The 22,473-nt window shown below is 42.9% G+C and overlaps 1 protein-coding gene across 3 annotated transcripts in view; it reads left to right on the plus strand.

Moving 5' to 3' along the window:
- Positions 1-22,473, plus strand: part of ADCY8 (adenylate cyclase 8) — a 230,034-nt gene that overhangs the window by 149,820 nt on the left and 57,741 nt on the right. For 2 of the 3 annotated variants that reach the window (XM_082363043.1, XM_082363045.1), the window contains 3 exons: positions 3,142-3,242; positions 18,169-18,370; positions 20,439-20,528. In XM_082363043.1, the coding sequence (XP_082219169.1) occupies positions 3,142-3,242; positions 18,169-18,370; positions 20,439-20,528 (393 nt within the window). The remainder of the gene's footprint in view (positions 1-3,141; positions 3,243-18,168; positions 18,371-20,438; positions 20,529-22,473) is intronic. The other variant, XM_082363044.1, reaches the window with a different exon arrangement.

Below are 22,473 nucleotides of genomic sequence, written 5' to 3' on the forward strand. Positions count from 1 at the left end.
CAGTGGTCATTTCCAAGGACAGCTTTCCTAAAGGTCCCTGGAGAAGGGAGAATTCCACCCATTGATGGAGGATCTTTTAGGAAGAAAGGGAAGGAATAAGGGCAAAGTCTTTTCCTAAAACAAAAGACTGCATACGAGATTATAATTCCCCTTTGAAGAATCTTTTCTAATTTGATGGACCAATCAGTCAGCAACATTTTGGGGGACCCTACTGAGTACAAGGTATAATTTTGTACAGAGAAATAGAAGACAGCATTCTAGAAAGCAACACTGTGGTTGAAAAGCAGGCTTCAGAAAGGTAACAAGTATAGCAATAAAATATGTATAATTAATTGATTATAGTAAACACTTATGTAAGGTTACCATGTGCTATAAGCATTGCTCTAAGCACTTTGCATATATTAACTCATTTCATCCTCCCAGCAACCCATACGAGATAGTTTTTATTATTATCCCCTTTTTCTGGATGAGGCAACTGTGGCACAGAAAACTTAGTAAATTTATCCAAGGTACATAGCTAGTAAGTGTTGGAGCTGGTATTCACATCTAGGTAGTCTAGCTCTAGATTAGTCCATGCTCACCACTAAGGTAGAAAAGAATATGTGGCGCCAAGTGAGGACAGAACAGAGACCAGATAAAGAGTGTGCCTGTGGCAGGAAGGAGAATACGTGTAACTTAATATAGCTGTGAACCAGAGTGATCAGCTCTTCACAAGTCAAGAGGAAGTGAAATGAATCATCACTCAATCTCATCCTGAGCCAGTTAGGCACGTTCTTTCCATAGTTCTGTCTCCTTACATTTCCAAAGTACACTCCATTATGAAACCCAGTATTTTATATTTGATTGGTTTCATCTTCACAAATAATCCTTTCTGTGACTGTGCTAGGCACTGGAGTTCAAACCTGAAAATAATAGAATTTATTATTAAATTCTAGCATAATAAAATACAGTAAAATGGAAGAGCACTGCAAAACCTATGAATTGTATTCATTCCCTCATTTGATAGATAAGAAAAGTGAGGTTAAAAGGAATTGGCTTTGCTCACAGTGAAACACTGACTAGTGGAAGATCTGGAGGTACAGCAGATACTTTGTCACCAACCAGCTTGACTTCTGAAGGAAGTGAACAACATGAAACCAGATGCAACTTTAGTCTGGACAAATGATGATTATGTGACATTTTTTTTAAGTCATCAGTTAAAACATTCAGGAAAGGAGTCAGGACTCAGGCTTGGGATCGATAGGAAAAAAACCTTCCCACAGTGAGAAAGAGCCCAAAATGGAAAGGAATCCTTTTGCAAAAGAATGAGCTCTTAGGCGCTAGGAGTATTCAAGTTGAGGGTGTTTGAAACCCTAGGATGCCCTGCCCCAGCTCGGAGAAAAGAACCCCGCTGCCACCAACCAAGCAGAAAAGGTCATCTGCTGATAATCAGCAGGCATTTGAGTAGTCCTCAGGGATGTTATGGAAAGGCAATGTTATAGGTAATGGTCCATCATGACTCCAAGATGCTGTGATGATGGTAGTGATGAGGAGTTGATGAGGAGGGTGATAAAGATGAAGATGATGAAAAGGAGCAAGAGAGAGATTAGGTACATGAAAAATTATTATCGTTGTTCTTAAAATCTCATTATTAAATCTATATAACCAAGCTGGTTTGAAAGCAGACAGCCAACAAAGAATAATTAGATCTTGTGCAATTGGTTGTTAGAAGGAATTCAGACATTTATCTTTCTTTGAATTAACTGTTTTGTGGCTCCTTCATTTATCTTCAAGCTGGTATGTGTGTGTCTCTCTGATGGTGCCCTGTTCTTAGGTAGGGCTCTTGAAAACTATCAGTAACATGGATTTTCTGTAGCTTTATCAGGAGTGAAGATGGCTACAGTGATTTTTCAGGGGCATGTTCCCCTCTAGATATGGAGCAGGTTGTCAGCAAACAGGCAGAGGCCTCAACACCAGGGAGTAGACAAAGCATTGCCCTAAGACAGCAATGAATGTGCAGTTTCTGAGCGGCACTGTGCTTCCCCCATGGATCTCACCAGCTACCTGTCATTGCCACTGTCCAAATCACAGCCATGACATTGATCAGTGAGTTCAGTCTAAAACCCAGACCACACCAAGAAGTAGGCAAGAGAATAAAAATCATGTAACCATTGACTATGACTCCCATATCAACAAGTTGGACTAATTTTGTTTCATTGACCTGACCAAAGCCTTCTCTTGGTATTAGGGACGTAGACCCTGAGATGTTGGGATAGCTCTGTTTACTGGCTTCCTTTATCAAATAACCGTGAAATTCAAATCAGGGATCATATAGTTCCAAAGCCGTTGCTTAGCTTTCTGTTCTCACCCCCAAAAATGCTCTGTGCTGTGTGATCTATGGCAAGTTACTAGACCTCTCTGGCATTAAAGTAAAAAGAAGGACTTGGTTTAGGTTCATTTTAAGATCTTTTTCAGCTTTAAAAATCCTTTCTTCTTCTGAAGGAATTGAATTATTCCTCAGTGACTAGAAGATGGTTCAGAAAACTAGGCAGGACTAAGGCAAGTATATACACATTCAGTGCTGACATTCCAGAAGCTTTTAAGGCTGGACAACGAAATTACTGAGTACTCTGGATAATCAAAATAAAGTTACCACCATTCCCCGGGGCCACCTCGAGCAGACAACAGAAGGGCAGTCAAGCCTATTGGTCGATCAGTTTTGTTTTCTCTTGTGCAAAATGAAACAGCTGCCCTTGCTGGAGATTTCTTTGGCTGTTTTCTATTCTAAGATTCCATGAATTTATTTTTTCAGTAGTTTTTATGAAAAGAGAGGCAGACTCTCTGGTCAAAAATTTCCCTGTGTCCACAAGAGCAAGATCCTTAAATGACTTAACGTTTACTCATGAAGAATGTCAATGTGAATTTGATTTGCTGTGTATATGGATGTGTGCTCTTCTGTTTTGTTAAAGTGATGTTAGTTGGGAGGGAGGAGGAGAACTGGTTTATAAGCTTATGCAAAGTCCCTCTCACGTTCCCCTTTACTATGAAGGGAATCGTATTCACCCCTGGGCTCTCACTGGACGGTTGGTGGGAGGGATGGAGATAATGCTCCGTGAAGGTTTTATTAGTAATTCATTCTCCTTTTTTTTTTTTTAATTACAGTATTCTCAAATGAGGGACGAAGTATTCAAATCAAACTTGGTCTGTGCGTTTATCGTTCTTCTATTTATCACGGCAATACAAAGTTTGCTTCCTTCCTCAAGGTAAATATGAAGGGACTAAGTTATCAGATGAAATGTCTTTGTGAGCTGATGGGTCCTCACCTAGAGCTAGCCGCTGACCTTTTCAAGGGATCAGAATTTACAATAACGGGATCCAGGATTCATAGCAAAATATTTGACAGTATCAGAGTCTGTTCTGGTTGTCTTACGCTGCATAATAATCTCATGACTCTACCAAGGCAAGAGCTTTTTCCCAGTCTTAATAAAAACAACAACCAAAATCAACATAGGCCTCCCTTTTATTTGACATTGCACCCACGAATGTAGAAAGTAAGCGTAAGTCCCTCCATCACCATTAACTTGTCCCTTTGTTAATTACCTCTTTGTTGTTCATAGATACAGGATCATAGCTTCCAGGGTCAGCAAAATTGGCACTCTAATAATACTACAAACAAATATATGTGGCCAGTCCCTGATCCAAATTCTTTATATACAGTGACACACCTAATTCTCATGGCAACCCTATGAGGTAGGTGCTGTCATTATCCCCACTTGAAAGAGGAGAGAACTGAGGCCCAGAGTAATGAAATAAGTTGCCCAGGGTCTCACAGCTGAAAAATGTTACAGCCTGGATTCAGACCCAGGAAGTCTAGCTCCACAGCCTGGACTCTTAAGACTCTATTAGACACAGACTTTTATTATACAGGTTATAGGTGCCAGAGCCAGCATTTAAATCTAGTTCTGGATTAGTCCAATGACCATGTGTTTTCCTCTCTCCTGCACTGTAAAGTAACCCTTGCCTCTTTTCTCAGATAAATTCCCTTCTCCCTAAACTAACCAGGAATTTCTCGCTTTCGTGTGGTTAAAAATAACATCAACAAATATTAGTTAAATGTCTAATACAGGCAAAGCAACTTGCTAGCCCTTGAGGATGGTATAATTTTGCAAGAGGAAGTCTGCATCTTCTAAGATATAATTTAGTGGGAGAGAGAGAGACGTTAATAATGGCTTCCAGTTACTGAGCATTTATTATATGCCAGGAAAGTGCTAAATCCTTTGCACAGATTGTCTCAATAAAGCCTCAAAAATAACCAATAAGTAAGGCAGCATTCTAATCCCCATCTATATAATGACTGAGCTGGGATTTGAACACAGAGACAGTCTGTGCTTTTAATTACTTAACTGCTTTGTGCCAACATCGGTGATTCATTCTGCCTAAGTGGTTTAAAGAAAGTTGGCAGAAGGGGTGATGCTTTGAGCTGAGTAGGATGAGGGAGAAAGAGTGGAAGAGTGTTCCCAGCTTAGGAAACAGTGCAGGCAAAAGCACAGAGATGTGAACGACCTCGTGTTTGTAGCACGGTGAGTAAATGGAAGACTCAAGGGTCAAGCATTCGTGCAAGGATGTGGTGGGTGCCATGGCTGAAAAGGGAGATGACCAGCAGGAGGAGTGCAGCGTCCACATGCTCTGGTAAGGAATTTAGAATTGAATCTGGGAGCAGGAAGGAGACCTGGAAGGAGACCCTGAAGGTTTTTGAGGAAGGTTGTAACATGATTCTGTGAAGGAAAGACGTTCAGGTTAACTAACAGTCAGGGAATGGCAATGCTTGACCTTTTCCAGATTGGCAGGGATGTAAGGAGAAAAGGGATTCAGGGAAGATGGTGGTAGAAGTAGTACATTTCTGAATTTCTCAGAATTCCCACATATCTGAGCAACTGCATAAAACCAAAAACCTCAAGGACCATATTTACAACAAAAATAGGTGATGTGGTAAACCCATAAATTTAAAAATGGGAATGACAATCTCCCAAGAGCCCCAAGACTGGATGTGATATCAGCATCTGTGTGGGAGGAATTGGAAAGAAACAAGTAGGCATCTGTCATATCTGGGAAGAAAAGAGCCCCAGTATTGCCAACAGATATTCACTGGGAAGTGCCATGGGCCAAATTGCAAAAGCAATTGAAAGTGGGAGGGGGTTTGCCCAATCCAACGTCAGGTGAGCGCAAAGGTCTGCAGTTAAGGTCCAAAGAGCTAGAATTGTCAGACACTATGAACTCCCAAAACTGACCAGTCAAATCTCCCTCCCAGCATAGGGCCCTGGAAGGAACTGTATGAATAGGATCAAAATTACTCACAATAGGGTTATAATGAAGAAGGGAGGGTCCAAGTAAAAGTGGAAAGGGAATCTAGCCATCATGTTTTGAATACTATGTGAAAACAACTAAAGAAGTCTCTGTGGAGTTAAAACATAAACTATCCCAAACAACACCTCTTTATAAATGTTCAACCAGGTTAATTTTACACAAAAATTAGCAACAAAATGTATTGATGACAATCCCATAATAAGCTATTATAAGAAAAACAAGAATTAAAAGTAGATTAATATCCTGATAGGCAATGAAAGCACTGCAAAAAGACATGCCTACAACATATAACAAAACATTAACCTACTATTTCAAAAAGAACTGAAACCCTTAATGTGATTTAAGACATCAAATGACAGCCTAAATCAGAATTAGAAAAAACTTAGCAATTTGGGAAGAGTGTTCAAAAAGGAAATAAAAATAAAAGAAAGATACATTTCAGAAATGAAGACTTAATACGAGGGAATATAGGGCACATAAACATAGCACATAATGCCTTAAGAGAAATAGAAGGTGGAAAGGAAGAATATTTTAAAGTCAAAAAGGAGATTTAAAGGTTTGGCAAAGCCCCATGCCCCACACCTGCTCCCCACACCAGCAATCCAGTATATTATTTGCGGGCTGTGGCTGAAAGAATTGCAAGACCCAGATTCTTTCTCAGTATTTAGGGGAGTTCGGTTCAGACACAAGGAAACAAGAAGAACTGGAGTCATTGTTACATACAGGTACTGCAAACACCAAGCATAGCCCAACCTCTAGCCAGATTAATATATTTATAAATCCTCACAGTAAAGGTGTATTCACCTCCCAAGAGCCCCAAGACTGGATGTGATATCAGCATCTGTGTGGGAGGAATTGGAAAGAAACAAGTATTGTATTACCTGATACAATATAACCAGTTTTCAACAGAAAATTACAAGTCGTGTCAAAAGGGAAGAAGAGACAAAGCAATCATCAGAACTAGACTCAAGTTATGACACAGCTGTTGAAATTATCAGAAAGAGAATTTGAAATAACTGTTACTACCATATCAAGTGTTCCAACGGGAAAAGTAGACACCATGCAAGAAAAGATGGGCAATATATTCCAACCCAATAGTTGGAAACTCTAAGAAAAAGTCAAAAAGAAATGCTAGAACTCAAAAACACCATAATAGAAATAACAAATGCCTTTGATGGGCACATCAGTAGATTGAACAAGGCCAAGGAAAGAATCAGTGAGCTTGCATATAGGTCAATAGAAACTTCCCAAATTGAAATGCAAAGAGAAAAATGAAATTTAAAAAAGTAAAGATCAAAGCATTCAAGAACTCTGGGACAATTCCAAAAGGTGTAACTTATGCATAATTGGAATACCAGAAGGAGATAAAAGGAGAGCTGAGCAGAAAACATCTTTGAAGTAATAATGTCTGAAGATTTTCTAAAATTAATGACAGACACCAAACCACAGAACCAGGAACCTCAGGGAACACTAGGCAGGATAAACACAATAAGTAAATAACCAAACAAATAACACACTTAAGTATGTCATATTCAAATTGCAGAAAACCAAAGACAAAGTCTTAACAGAAGACATAGTGTGGGGCCGTGTGGGGAGGGGGTTACTACTTACCTACAGAGGAACAGGAAGAATTACACGGTGCTTCTCATCAGAAACTCTGCAAGCAAGAAGAGAACAGAGCTGGAGCCACCAACCTAGAAGTCTGTATGCTTCAAAAGCAAAAGAGAAATGAAAACTTTATCAGACAAATAAAAATGGCATTTCCAGATGACCTTCCCTGTAAGAAATGTTTAAAAAAAAATAGTTCTTCAAACAGAAGGAAAATGATGTAGGTCAGAAACTTGCTGTACGCAGAGAAAGGAAAAGCATCAGAGAAGGAATAATGAAGTTAAATAAAATGTTTTTTTCATATTCTTAATTGATCTAAAAGATAACTGTTTAAAGTAACAATAACGATGCATTTAGTGCTTATACATATGGATGAGTGAAATGAATGACAGCAGCGTCAATAAGGCATGTGAGGGAGGAATTGGGGATGCTTTGTTTTCAGGTACCCCCATTATGCGTGAAGTGCTACAGTATAATTTGAAGGTAGACCTAGATTAATTTCGAAAACATATTGTCAACTCTAGGGTAAACACTAAAAAAATTTTAAAACAAATAAAATTGATATGCTAAGAAAGGAAACAAAACGGAATCATATGAAATGCTCAATTAAAATCAGAGAGCATGCAAAGGGAGGGAGGATATTATTTGGGGAGTGAGGAAGAAGAGTATTATTGCATAGACGAAGCCCAGGAGATGTTTTAGGCTGGTAAAACTATTCAGGATGACACTGTAATGGTGTATACATGATACTATGCATTTGTAAAATCCCATAGAACTTTACAGCACAAAGAATGAAAACCTTAATGTGTACAAATGTTTTAAAATTGCTTACGAGTTCAGGGAAACCCATGATGAAATCAGACTATGATAAAAGAACGTAACTGTATTAAAAGTGTGAAACAACCTCCCCAAAGGGGTTGGGGAGAAAAGGTGGTTCCTAAGTAGCTTTGGAGATGTGTGGACTCTTGAGGACTAAACGCAAAAAGAACTGCACAGTAACACTGTGCTTTAGCTGATAAAGGTGTTTCTCATGGAGCTATGCGTGAACAACCTGAACCACAGTATATGTGCGCTATAATTGAACAGTTAAGTAAATGGATGGAAGACTGTGGGAGTCAAGTTTCTCACTGTTGACGGAGAAGGTTACAGATAAGCAAGGAGAAAACGCTAGAATGATCCATATGATAAAGGATTAGAGTTGGAGACATTAGTATGAATTTGTTTAGCTCACTATAGATATAGTTAGATATAGGCTGTCTGTGTAAACACAGATGTGTTTATCGACACAGATTAGAGTACACATATGTGTGTCCTTGCTCTGTCAGCAGAGAAGGCCCAGGAGCAATGATGCCTCAGTAGTAACGCCACATCAAGCCATGAGCACAGCCCTGATCTTGATTTCTAATATCCATGCCCAATATAAGGAACCAGGGCTCCTTGGAGAGCTGGCTGATTCTAAGTCTGGGGTAGTAAATATACAATAGGAGCCTGGAACATGATTTAGGGCCAGAAAAGAAGGAAATAAAATATAGACACACATGGAAGTATGTCAAAGGGACACAGGGAAAGCTCCCTAGAACCAGAGCTGGAACAACTTGAGCAAGAAAATAAATAAAATAGTATTGGATTATAACCCAAAATATAAAATAAATATCCATAGGTTCACTGATGTAAATAAATGGTTGAATGAATAAGTAAAAGGTGAAGAACAGACAGATTTCCCATGGGGAAAAATCCAAGTAATTTATGTAGATACTGTATGCTCAGTGAGGTGCAACTTAAGCCCCTCTCCTCAAGTATGGCTCTGCTGGAGGTGACTTCCACAGCGTGGATGGCGGGGTATGTGGAGAAGCCTGGTACACGCTACCCCAGCCAGCTGATAAAGGTTCACGTCAGCAGTGATGTCATGTTGAGCTCTGTAGGCTTCCTCCCCAAAACCCATAACCTAATCACGAGGAAACATCAGACACATCCCAACTGAAAGACATTCTACAACGTATCTAACCAGTACTCCTCAAAACGGTCAAGGTCATTTAAAACAAAGGAAGTCAGAAAGAGAAAAACAAATACCGTATGCTAACACATATATATGGAATCTAAAAAAAAATGGTCCTGAAGAACCTAGGGGCAGGACAGGAATAAAGACGCAGACGTAGAGAATGGACTTGAGGACACGAGGAGAGGGAAGGGTAAGCTGGGATGAAGTGAGAGAGTGGCATGGACATATATACACTATCAAATGTAAAATAGATAGCTAGTGGGAAGCAGCCGCATAGCACAGGGAGATCAGCTTGGTGCTTTGTGACCACCTAGAGGGGTGGGTTAGGGAGGATGGGAGGGAAACGCAGAGGGAGGAGATTTGGGGATATATGTATATGTATAACTGATTCACTTTGTTATACAGCAGAAACAAACACACCATTGTAAAGCAATTATACTCCAATAAAGATGTTAAAAAATAAAAAATAAAGTAAAACAAAGGAAGTCTGAGAAACTTTCACAGCAAGAAGAGCTTAAGAAGACATGAGAACTAGAAGGAAGATGGTATCCTGGATTGGAGATATAAATATGGGAAATCCTAGAAAGAATTTCCAAATCAGTATAAGTATATGTGAGCATAACTAGGGGCCAGATTGTGGTCTGGAAGTAACATATCACAGTTGGTTTTTTTGTTTTTTTAATTATGGAGATATGTTTGATTCTACGGCTGGGACAGGAAATGTGCAAGATGAGCCTGGAACCTCTTGTCCTACTAGAATGCAAAGAAGCCATCATGCTTCTTAGTACCTCTAAAGGACTCAGAAACTGCATTGAAGAAGCTTCCACTGTCCAAAGATGGAATAATTTTAGCCCCAGTGTGGATCATTGTTAAAACAGCCAATCAAAAACCAGCAAATATTTTACACTTTATGAGTTTATAATGACATTTTTAAGGGTTGATAACCTTTGGTGGATGATAGGGAACTGATCTGTTGTATTGCAGACTAGTGAAAAAAGGGAAAGAAACAATTTTTTTTTCTGTCTTCCTGAATGAACTGCAAGATCAGGTGAGTGGAAACATCATGAAATTATTCAAGCTAATACAATTTAAAGAAATTATAGAATTAAAATATCACCATTTTCCAACTCTCAATGAATTAATGGATCTAGGAGTTGACAGCACAAAAAGGAAAGACAAATGTATATCCTGGTGGAAGAACACAAGTCTGTAGTCTTATCAAAGGGGCCAAATCTGTGTGACCAGGAATCCAGTTCCCAATTTGCAAGAATCACAGGGGACAGAAGATATTGAATGAGTATACAAAAGTAAAATCCAGGATAAACAACAAGGTCCTACTATATAGCACATGGAACTATATTCAATACCCTGTGATAAACCAAAATGGAAAAGAATATGAAAAAGTATATATAGATATATATAACTGAATTACTTTGCTGTACAGCAGAAATTAACACAACATTGTAAATCAACTATATTTCAATAAAATAAATTAAAAGAAAAAAAAGTAAAATCCAGACAGTGGGAAAGACTACAGGTCAAGGGCACATACTCTTCAATAAATAAATTGTAAGGCATGAGATAAAGAGAGAACCTGTAGATTTTTTTCTAAAGACTTAGAAGATGAATCAAACTTAGCAAAAAATGGGCAAGACTAAACTGCAGTGTCTAAAGTGGATGATAAAACTATAAAGAAATGGGAAGTGATTAACGGGATGGGAGAGAGGATTATGGCTGGAGCAGGGGACGTGGACGGACCTTCGGAATGCCCCGCAAAGTTCTGTTTCGTGAACTGAGTGACCTTTATTAAGGCAGACACTTTAAAATAACTAATTAAGTGCTACTTGTGTGCTTTTCTGTATTTATGGTTCATTTTACAGTTTTTTTTAAAAAGTTTTAAATGAGAGAGAGAAGGAAGGACCAGGTACCTCTTCCAAATGGGGCTGGGGAAACCTTGCCTATTGTGAGCCAGATCTGTTCTAGATGCTGGGGTTACGTCACTGAACAAAAAATGCAAAAAACGAGACAAAGACAAAACAAAACAACAACAACAAGAAAAAAAAAAACCCTCCCCTTCTGAGCCTTATAATCTAGTGGAAGGAGACAAAGAAATAATTTAAATATATGCGTATGTCTAGATGTATATATATGCTTTAAATGTAGCTACTTATATGCTAGGTATGTAGATATGTCTATGGTATGCATGTAGATATGTATATGCTATGCATGTAGATTTGTATATGCTATGGCAATGAATAAATCAGGACAGGGTACCAGGGAATGCCACAGGAGAATGGGTTTCCTGACAACCCAAGAGCCACGTGCGGACTAGGGTCCTGGGAAAAAAGATGGTCTCAGGGTGGTAAGCTGTGAGTGTTTGTAGGGTCTTGCCAGATCTACCGAAACTTCCTTGACTCCCCTCTTCACTCCTGCCAGTGAGGATGTGGATGTGGTCATAGCTGGTGCACGCTTCCCTCTGGACTCCGGGAGCACAGGGCATTGACACTCCCAGCAAACATCCTGTGAGCACTTACCATGTGCCTGTCTGTGCTGGACACTGGGGCCACACAGCCACAGTCCCTGGTGTCATACAGCTTCCAGTCTACTCGGGGGAAAGAAATGAGTTGAACAACTATGATATAGTGTTTCCACTCAGGATGGGGAAAGGGTGGCGTGGGCTGTGTAGGAGTGCGGTGAGGTGGAGGGGTCAGGGCAGCTTTCCCAGAGGAGGTGACACTGACACCTAAGCCACCTCCTGAAGGACCGTCCCGGTTATGGGAGAGGACTGAGAAGGAGGGGAGTGGGAAGGGCTGGAAACTGGGTGTTTTGGAGGTGAGGGGTTTGTAAGCCTTGTGGAGGATTTGTGACCTGCTGGCAGAGAAGACTTCATTGAAGCATTTTAATCCAAGAAGTGACATGATGATTGGATTTGTGTTTAGAAGGGTCTCACTGGACTATGATAGGTGGGGATCAGGTGTGAACCTGGGAAGACCATCTGGGAGGGAATTGCAAAACTCCAGGCGACAAATAATAGGGACAAGATAGTGGCAGTGGAGTGAACCAGAGAGGACGAACTTGCTCGGTATTTAGGATGGAGGGGTGACAGTTCCCAGGACTGACCGGGTGCGGGGGATGAGACAGCAGGAGGAGCCCAGGATGGACCTGAGGATCTGGACTTGGCACGGGGACAGAAGAAGGGGTCCCAGCCCCCTTCCCAGGAGGGGTGACCAAGGAAGGTGAGCCACCTTGATGCCCAATTCCTGGGTTCGGGGGAAGAGATCCGGAACCTCGCCTGGCAGCTGGCTTGACGGAGTCCCTCTGACTATGGGGTACAAGCTGAAGCCAGGAGCTAAAACACCAGCCATCACCCCAACCTCACTTGCTCAGTGAAGAGAAAAACCTGATAGTGAAGGCAACTTCAAAGCTGAGCTCTGACCAGACAGCCCACGTGTAGTGGGAATTGAGCAGCCTGTGGGCCCCAGACACAGCCCAAGCTTTCTTCACTGTGAGCTCATTTCCCCTCCAACTCACTGGGTTTCTGATTGATTCTCTGCATCTGAACAGATGGTAGGTGCCTTTCACTCGCATTTCTTCTGTCATGGACTTTTTAGCAGACGAGGCAGTCTCTGCTCATATGACCACAGCTAATTCCCAGCCCCCAAAGCAAAAATTAATGGACCCCGGCAAAGAAAGACAGTGCTTGCCTGGCGCTTTCCTTTAATTTCCACACGCGTGCAGCTGTTCCTCTCCCAGAAGGGGAAACTGAGGAAAGACCAGAAAATACCTTTTGTAATCATAGAACAGTGTATCTAAGTCTGCATGCATGGTAATGAAAGAGGGATGGAGGGAGGGAAGAGGTAGGAGGGAAAGGGAAAAAGAGGGAGGAAGCAAGCAAGAGAGGGCAGAGAGAGAGGAAAGAAAGAGGCACTGGATCTTAATAGATCTACTTACTATGCATCTTACTGGCTATGTGTCTGTACTTGACCTCTCTGAAGCCTCAGTTTTCTCATCTGTAAAATGGGAATAACAATGTCAGCTTCCCAGGGTTGGGGTAAGAATTAAATGAACCATACCTATTTTGATAAATCCTGGTTCCCTTTCTCTTCCTGAGTCACCGTATTTTCACCTAATGAAGAGGCTACAAATACTGACCTCTCAGGGTTGCTACGAGGATCAAATGTACTATTGGACTCGCAGGCACTTTGCAGATTCTCGAGGGTAGTCCAGGATCATCTTTCAGTCTGCATTTCTGTTTCCGAATGCACCACAAGCTGCTATAGGCTACTCACTCATCCCCCCCCATCCCTGCCTCCCCAACAAACCTCCAGTCATGGTACCAACCCAGACCCTGCTTTAAAGACACACTGCAGAGGGTAAATTAGAACTTAGCGTCTAGAAATGATTTGGATAGAGCTGTTCGCATATCCCTTGCCATTCTTTTTCAGATTCGATTTCAGAAATGAAAGGTTTCCTTGCCTCTTATGTACACCAACAATGCAAAAGCAAATTCAGAATCCCTGGATGCCTGAGTAGCTCTATAATTAGATAAAAATTACAGTCCGATGTTATAATGTTTATGTGTGCAGAAATAAACGAACGCTGAAGAGCTGCTGCAGAGATTTCCAGAGGAATTTTATACATAGCGCCAGTACCTTGCTTAGAAAGTATCTTGCAGTTAATACTCTTCCCAGAGATCTTTAAGATGCCTTTAGTTTCCTGATTTTCACCATGAATAGAGAAAGAAAATGAATGTTTCCTTGAGTTCTTATTATGTGCTAAGCATTACATTGCTTTATTACTTTAACCTCAGAGCCTCCTTTAGGAGGTGGACTTAAAAATCCCAGGTTTGCAGACTAAAATAAGATGCACCAAAAACTAAGATGCTCAAAAGAACGATATCTTGCCCAAGGTGCGTTACTGGTTATGTCTCAGAGCTACAGGTTCAAACCCACAAGGCTTTGCTCTTGCCTGCCTTTCACTTCCTGCCCATCAGGACTTCCTGGGACAACCTGAGCTTCCTTGCTTAAAGGAAGAGGTGGCCTGGCCAAGGGGAAGAGATGATCAAGCCTTCTCCCACAGGGAAGGTCAAGGAGGAAGAGAGGACAAGCGTCTGAACTTCCCGTAAACACTGGCCTTTAACAGCGACACTGCCCTCCAGTGAGAACCAGGCCCACTGAACACTCCGGATGGATTCCGAGGAGTAGGGTTGGCCCTTCTTCCTACTTGGAAAGAATGCAGCCCGAGGGCAGGCAGAGGGGCTGGGGGTGCAGATGGGAATACAGCCTAAGAAGGCTGGTGAGAAGAGAAACAGTCTTCTCTCCCCACAAAAAGGAAAAGTCAGTGAGTATTTATTGAGCACTTTCTATGTACTCAGCCTTATGCCAGGTGTCTTGGAAGAATCCAAAGAAAGACCGAGCCTTGAAGGATGATCAGGGTGTTCCCCACCGCCCCCGGAGAGTGAGAAAATACAGAGGTAGGAGTAGCACAGCATTTAGGGCATGTGCCTGAGGATTTGTCCATGGGGTACAGAGAGGTGGAGAAAGAGAAAAGGCAGCAGTGAGAACCAAGGGCACCCTTCTAGGCTGGTGCGCCGTGTGGAGGTCTGTAGGTTACCTGGATGACGGCCGTGACCATGAAGGAGTTTGAGTCTCCTGCTGGGCAGCTTTCAGACTCACCTTTGCCTGATTTGCTTCTTCCTTCGCTTTGGAACAAGATATTTGTATTCTCAATGGCTGCTTCACAGTACTGAGACACATCAGCCTTGGAATTGACCCCTTCTCTCCTGGGAGTGCCTGACAAAGCAATCCACCTGCATTCTCTGTCACTTGCTTCCCCTGGGTGCCCAGGAATAATGGTGTGTTGTCAGGGAGTGTTTTTCCAGCTTGTGCGGGGTGGGGGGGTGGGGAAGTTACCCATCTGCGTAGGGCCCTCTGGGAACCCACTGCTACACAGACCTTCTGTTCTCATCTAAAACACCTGCAGAGATCTCCTATCAAGGTACTCCATAAAATCAAAACTGTGCAAGCATTAAAAACAACAACAACGGGCTTCCCTGGTGGCGCAGTGGTTGAGAATCTACCTGCTAATGCAGGGGACACGGGTTCGAGCCCTGGTCTGGGAAGATCCCACATGCCGCGGAGCAACTAGGCCCGTGAGCCACAATTACTGAGCCTGCGCGTTTGGAGCCTGTGCTCCGCAACAAGAGAGGCCGCGATAGTGAGAGGCCCGCGCACCGCGATGAAGAGTGGCCCCCGCTTGCCGCAACTGGAGAAAGCCCTCGCACAGAGACGAAGACCCAACACAGCCATAAATAATAAATAAATAAATAAATAAAAATTTAAAAAAAAAAAACCTCCATTACTCTCTTAGACCCACATACTTTAAAAAAAAAAAACACAACAACAACAACAAAACCCTCCAACAATGATAGCCGGGCTGTAGGAGAAGTCACTTTCCGGCCTTCATGATGCTTGGCCATGCAGAGGAAATTGACAGTCTTGGTCACTCCCTCCTTTAAATGTCTTACCTTCCGGCTGTCACGGTACCATGCACTCCTGCTCTCCTGGGGATTGACTACATTTCCTAAATTCCCTTTGATGCCATCTCTTCTTCTGGCCCATTGGCTTCTCCCATAGCTTCACCTTTGCTCCTCTTATTTCTTACTCTGCACTCCCTCTTTGGGCAGTTTTCTCCAATCTGAGACTTTTCAACCACCGCCTACATGCTCGGAACCCAGAGTGCTACAACCATCCCTCTAGCTGCCTAGACATCTAGATGTCTCCAGCTGGAGGATCCACAAGCACCCAAAATTCAACTTGCTCCAAATCAAATGCATCACCCTTTACCTCTGTAGACTAGCTTTTCTTCCTGCACTTAACCCAGGTAAGATGGTGAAAACATTCATGTTGCTCATCATGACTTACCTCTCCCAAAAGCCCCCCCACACACACATATAAAACACTTATTAAGATTACCTCCACAGGGACTTCCCTGGTGGCGCAGTGGTTAAGAATTCATCTACCAACGCAGGGGACACGGGTTCGAGCCCTGGTCCCGGAAGATCCCACGTGCCGCGGAGGAACGAAGCCCGTGTGCCACAACTACTGAGCCTGCGCTCTAGAGCCCACGAGCCACAACTACTGAAGCCCGCACGCCTAGAGCCTGTGCTCTGCAACAAGAGAAGCCACCGCAATGAGAAGCCCGTGCACTGCAATGAAGAGTAGCCTCTGCTCACGGCAACTTGAAAAAGGCTTTGTGCAGCAACGAAGACCCAATGCAGCCAAAGATAAATAAATAAATAAATAAAGATTACCTCCGCATAGTTCCTTGAACTTCCCAATTTTCAGTGCTGTTACCCTATGTCCCTTCCTTATTAATTCAGGCCTCAACTATTTAAACCTTCTAAATACTTTCTCTCCTCTTCAGTCCCACCACCTTCCACCACAGTTGTCTTTCACACTCACAGATATGATCATGTCCTTCCCTGATTAGACATCTTAAATATCAGTGCATTGCCTACAGGCAGGGCTCTCTCGCACAGTGTTTATTGGACCACTTGTTCTCCAGTCCCAAAGCCTCACCACCTGGCTCACTGAAAAACTCTAAACACACTGGTCACTCCCATTCTTCTGTTACTTTGTCCACATTCCCCAGTCTTTCCTCCCAAAAATCCTTCTCTTCAGCCTCCAAGACCTAACCCCAGTGTCACCTCTTCTGTGAACCCTTCCTTGATTTCCTTTCTTATTTTCTAAAAGATGTTTGTTTATAACCTTTTCTATATCATAACATAGTATGTAATAGTTCATCATTTGTATATCCATATTCCCCTCTAGATTATGATCTCCTAGAAGATGGGCAAGATGTGTCTCTTGTCCTGGTACCCCTGATGCCTACCTAGAAAGAAAGCTTGTTGAACGAATAAATGTCACAATGAAACCACAGAAGTAAAAAAGATTACTGCAAATATGGGACATACATTACTCACCAAAATGATTAGAATAGCAGAGTGGACTTTAAATCCTAGCTCTAACACTTACCAACTCAGTAACCCCTGGGAAGTTACTCCTCTCTGAGCCTTAAATCTTCATGTGAAAAAAGAGATCAAAAGACCTCTTAGGTTTGTTCTGAGGAATGGAAATGAGGTATTATATATAAAGTGTTTAGCATAGTGCCTAGCACATAATCAGAGCTCAATACAGTACTTATGCTAGTGTTATTAATAATAAATAAGAAAATTCAGGCAAGAGGATAAGAAGAGGTAGCCTTAGAAGAAGGTAGGTTCAACTTCATTCACTAAATGTACATTTATTGAGCTCCAGTCAACATATTAAAGCCAAATGAATGAACTTCACTTTTTAGAGGACGGAACGGATATAAAATCTCCCACCGTGTCCATTAAGGCACCATTTAACATGCAGCAGTTTACTGGCTAAAATAGAGGTAGAGAAATGACAGGTGCCAGCCAGGGACACAAGTGGCTGGACAGAGAATAGAGAACAAGGGATAAATTCCCAGGGAGAATCCTGGTGATAAGTTGGCTGACAAGGAGAGGAAGCAGATGCCTCCGGAGATGGGGTTTTAGATCACCGCCTGACACCCAACAGAGGTGCCCAATAGGCAGGAACTACCACAGGACAGAGCTTTGAAGCCTGAGATGTATAGTTGGCTGTGATGTTGAAGCCTTGGGCAAGTATGAGCTCTACATACCCATGTCCCACACAGCACATAGTATAGTCTTTGCAAACCATGATGATCACCAACCAAACTGAGCAGAGGTGCCAAGTTCAGTTCTTGGCATCAGAGCGGCCAAGAGGGAAAATGTTTCCTAAAACCCACCTTGAAGGGGAAAGTGCGTGTGGGTCTCTCCCACAGCCAGAGTACTGAGAGAGAATTCCAGTGGTGTGTTGCCTTGGCAGCAGTTGCCTAGTGAGAAAGAGGAATGAGAAAAGAAGTGGGAAAAAATGGGCAGAAGCAATAGATCAAGCCAAATATTTGATGTTCATTGCAAAGTTTCTCAATAGAATATTCTAGGGATGGATTTAATTGGTTTTAAAAGTCTTCTGTTAATAGCCCTTTTCTTGAACAAACAGAGCTTTAGAGGAATTATTGGGTGCAAGGAGTGGGAAAGGGCAATCATGAATGTGATTGCCAGAGTTGCTCATCGAGAGGGGATCACACGATTAATGCCACGTGACCCAACGTTCTGTGTTTCCCTGCAGGGTGATGCCAATGGCCATCCAGTTTTCCATCCTGATTATGCTGCACTCGGCTCTGGTCCTCATCACCACAGCGGAGGATTATAAGTGTTTGCCCCTGGTCCTCCGGAAAACTTGCTGTTGGATTAACGAGACCTATTTGGCCAGGAATGTCATCATCTTTGCGTCCATCTTGATTAATTTCCTGGGCGCCATCCTAAATATCGTAAGCATTCCAAGCCCTTTGGTATCTAGTGTGTAGTCAGGAATTAAGAGTTTATGGAACCTGCAGCTTCTTACATTGCCTTCCTTGGTACTAGTTATCTTCATGTGCCTGGTCCAGCCCCAAGCTCAGGGTTAGAGAAGGAAGATGTGGCTAAACTGTCAGAACTGTGCATTTTACTGGTGGAAAATTGTCTTTTTCCCAGTGGTGGAGGTTATTTGCTCTAAAGGAGCTCCAAACGCCCTTAAGTTTCTGTACTTTCAGTGGCCAGTGAATTATAATCGTAAATAAGAGTTACTGCTTATCAAGTTCCCACCTGCTACGTGCCACACACTGAAGGAGGAGCTTTATGTGTTTTTCATGTTTAATCCTCACATAAGCCCCGTGAGGTAAGTCTCATTATCCCCACTTTATGGCTGAGGAAACTGAGGCTCAGAGACATGAAATAACTTGCTAATAAGGTCTGTCTGACTCCATGACTCACGCTCATTCTCATATGCCAAATTGTATCTCTGGGAGTGGGAGTCGGGGAATGGAAATAAATAGCTGTCGTTTATTTATTGAGCACCTACTGTGTGCCACAGGTAGGTATTATTGTTCCCATGTAACGGATGAGGAAACTGCATTTCAGGGTTAGGGTTGAGCATCTTACCTATGACGTTCTAAGAGCTCATATTGGATATGACACATCGAACTCAGATGAATCTCCAACTGCCGTATTTATCATTGTTTTAATTTGGTGATCCACGCTTTAATGATTTCATTTTCTCTCTAGAATGGTAACATAGTCGCTCTAGGCGTTTTCTGTGTCTATCCAAATAGTCCGTGTTGTCCATGATTTAGGGATCTAGATTTTAGGAGAGATTTATCTGATCCCAGGTTTTGAACATGGAGGGAGGCTAGCTGAGGCATCGTCTTATGGCTGAAACCATCATTGTGCCCTTTGGGCCTAAGGGAGGCTCTCCAAGTGCTCAGGGACCCAAACGGTGAACCCCACAATTGTCAGCCCCTGTGTTGGAGGTTTATACTGCCTGAAATCCATTGTCCAAATTGGCCCAATAATTACTTAGAGTATATGTTGCTCAAGCTCTGCGGTTGGCCTCGTAGTAAAGGAGTCTATGAAGAAAGAGGGAAATCCCCAAAGAAAAGGGAAACCATAATCTAATTAAATTCATCATCTAATGAACATTTTATAGATTATGGCAATTGAAAACGGAAGTACTTAGGGTCATTGATCACAGACTGCCAAGTTGTAGCCAGGATCTCAAGTCTTGATGAATCAGATGTTTCTGGGGTGCGGGATTTGGAAATAAGCCCAATGACTCTAGGTCAGGGTTACCTCTGGGGCCAACCATATGACAGTGGAGTGGAAGTTCAGAGGCTTTGGAGTCAGATAGACCTGCGTTCAAATCTCAGCTCCACCACTTACCAGCTCGGCAACTCTGGACAAGTTACTTTACTTCTCAGAGTTCCATATTTTTCAGTTGTAAAATGGGGATAAAAGTAGTAGCTACATCACAAGGTGGTTGTGAGGCCTTTTTGTACAAAGTATCTGGCACAGCACGGGCACTCGGCCACCGGTAGCTATGCTTTTCTGAGTGCCACAGAATCTCCTACAGCAATTTCTGGCCTAGGAAATGCCCACCTCCCCAACGCTAAGTGTCTTTCTGGAAAGCGTGCCCCCTTGGATCCCTCGAATCTGCCCAGCTGTTGACGTGGAGACAGGCTGTGAGTGTTCCCAGACCTTTTCTCCTGCCACCTGGCTCTCTCTTCAAAGCCCCACTCCAGTGACCCTCCGGGAGGGGGTCAACAGAGCAGTCTTACCCAGGTTTCGTGACTGGCTTGCAAATGTTTTTTCTGAGCCAGTACTTTCTTTAAAATGAAAGGAAAAATCCCAGCTGGCACTGAATTCTGAAATCAAGCCCCTCTAGGGCCTGGCCTGCTCCAGGCATTTGCCGAAGCCCAACAGCGGTAGCAGAGGACTCCCGTCTCCAGCTTACACTGACTTTGTTGTTCCTGTGTTTTTTTTTTTTGTTTGTTTCTTGTTGTTCTTTTTTTTCTTAATCCGCAGCTGTGGTGTGATTTTGACAAGTCGATACCCTTGAAGAACCTGACTTTCAATTCCTCAGCTGTGTTTACAGATATCTGCTCCTACCCAGAGGTATTTATTCACGAGCTCCCCTTGGCGAGACTGGGGCTTAGGTATCTCCACAGCTCCAGATAAGCAGGACTGGCTGAGGGCCTTAGACATGCTCGCACTCCAGAGGCCCGTCTTCCCTCCTCTGCCTCTCCCTCCTTCTTTTCTTCTTCTTCCCCTTTTCTGCCCTCCCTTCTCTCCTTGTATCTTCTCCTTTTCCCTCTGCCTCTTTCCTGCTCGCTCCTCTGCCTCTCTTTCCCATTTCTCTCTTCCTTATTCTTCCTCCTCCTTTTCTTTCTTCTTCACTTTCCCCTCTGTCCACTTTCCTCTTTCCCTTTGCCTTCTCTTCCCTTCTCATTTCCTGTAACTCATCTTAAAGCCCTAGAGCAGAATGTGCTGTTATCTCCAATATAGGGCAGGGCACAGTTATCCCTCGAAGTTTGCTGCACTGGAAAAGGAAGGATGGAAGGAAGAAAGAAAGGAAGGAAGGAAGGGAGGAAGGAGGGAAAAAGGAAGGAAGAAAGAGGAAATAGAAGGAAGGAAGGAAGGAAGGAAGCTAGTAAATCACAAACGCAGAAACAACAGCTAAACATAAATCAAAGTGGTATAGAAAATGCCCAGAGCATCACAAACTCAGTAGGTATCCCAACAGGACACTCACCGTCATATTGTAAGTCTGACCCTCTCTTGGCCACACAGCTACTAGTCTGGCCCTGGGCCTTGGGGTCAGCTTAGGGGGTCAGGCGAAGGACAGTTTTTGGCTCTGTTAAGCCATGACCCAGACCTTCACATACTGGGATATAAGTTCTGGGTCAGGAGGGAAGACAGTTGGGGTTGGGATGTCCCAGTAGGCCCCAGCCAACCCTATGCCTTGAAGACCTTGGGTAGATTTTTATTCTCTGAGACCCCCTCCAGTGTGTGGTGGAGGAAAGGCTCTCTGTTATCTCACCTTGGCCCCAGAATTGGTCTGAGAAATGTTCTGAAAAGGACAGAAAGCCTCACCTCTGACCCCAGATATAGAGCATCTACTTGATATGCATAACATCGTTAAATCTTCAAGATATGTGGAGGATGGTATTACCATCTCCTTGTTGTAGGTAATGAAACTAAGGCTCAGAAAGTAGCTTGCTCAGTGCTACTCATGCCTGACTCCCATTCTTTCTCATTTCTCTTCATTCTTCCTCCCTTTCTGTCCTTCCCTTATTAATTCAGTTATTAAGACTTAGTACTACAATTCAAACCACAGCTGGCTTATTCTTGAGCTCATACTCATGAATCCAGGCTCCGTCCCTAGGGAAGAACTAGGCTGTTCCTAAGGAAGTCCTGAGCAGGATGGGACTAGCTCTGGTTTCAGGGCTGTGTGGGGCAGACCATGTGCTCTGGGACTTCCTCCCACCAAGTAATGAGTGAGCTCCGATTCTGTAGACTCTGTGGGACACCAGCTCCCTGAGAACTTCTCCGTTTGGAGGGCATGAGGAGTGTCCCAAGGGGCAGTAAGTTGGCCAAGAATCAGACGTTTAGAGTTAGGCAAACGCTGGATTTCACTCCCAGTTGAGCCCCTTTACTTGGTAGCAGTAGAATCTTGAATGAGTTCATACTCTTTCTGAACCTCAGCTTCCTCATCTGTAAAGTGGGAAAAATAATACCTTCTTCACACAGTGATTGTGGAATTAAAGAATATCATGTTCTCACAGTGCCTACCTAGATGAGGTGGCAAACGTTGAGTTTCTAACATGTGGTCTTACATGAAGTTGGTGTTTGTGAAGTACTAATCTGGACCTCTGAATCAACACTTGATATATACCCTTGGCCCCAAACTTGAACTCCCAAACTCAGGACCACAGCACTCATGGATTTCCCAGTCCTAAGAAAGGGGTGGGTAAGTTTCTGCATCACGTAGCTTCATCTCTGTGCCTCCGCAAAATAAGGATGAAAGGAATACCTTCTTGATGGGTTGTTGTGAGGATTA

Source organism: Balaenoptera borealis, assembly GCF_965194805.1.
Source record: "Balaenoptera borealis genome assembly, chromosome: 17".
Taxonomy (NCBI): Eukaryota; Metazoa; Chordata; class Mammalia; order Artiodactyla; family Balaenopteridae; genus Balaenoptera; species Balaenoptera borealis.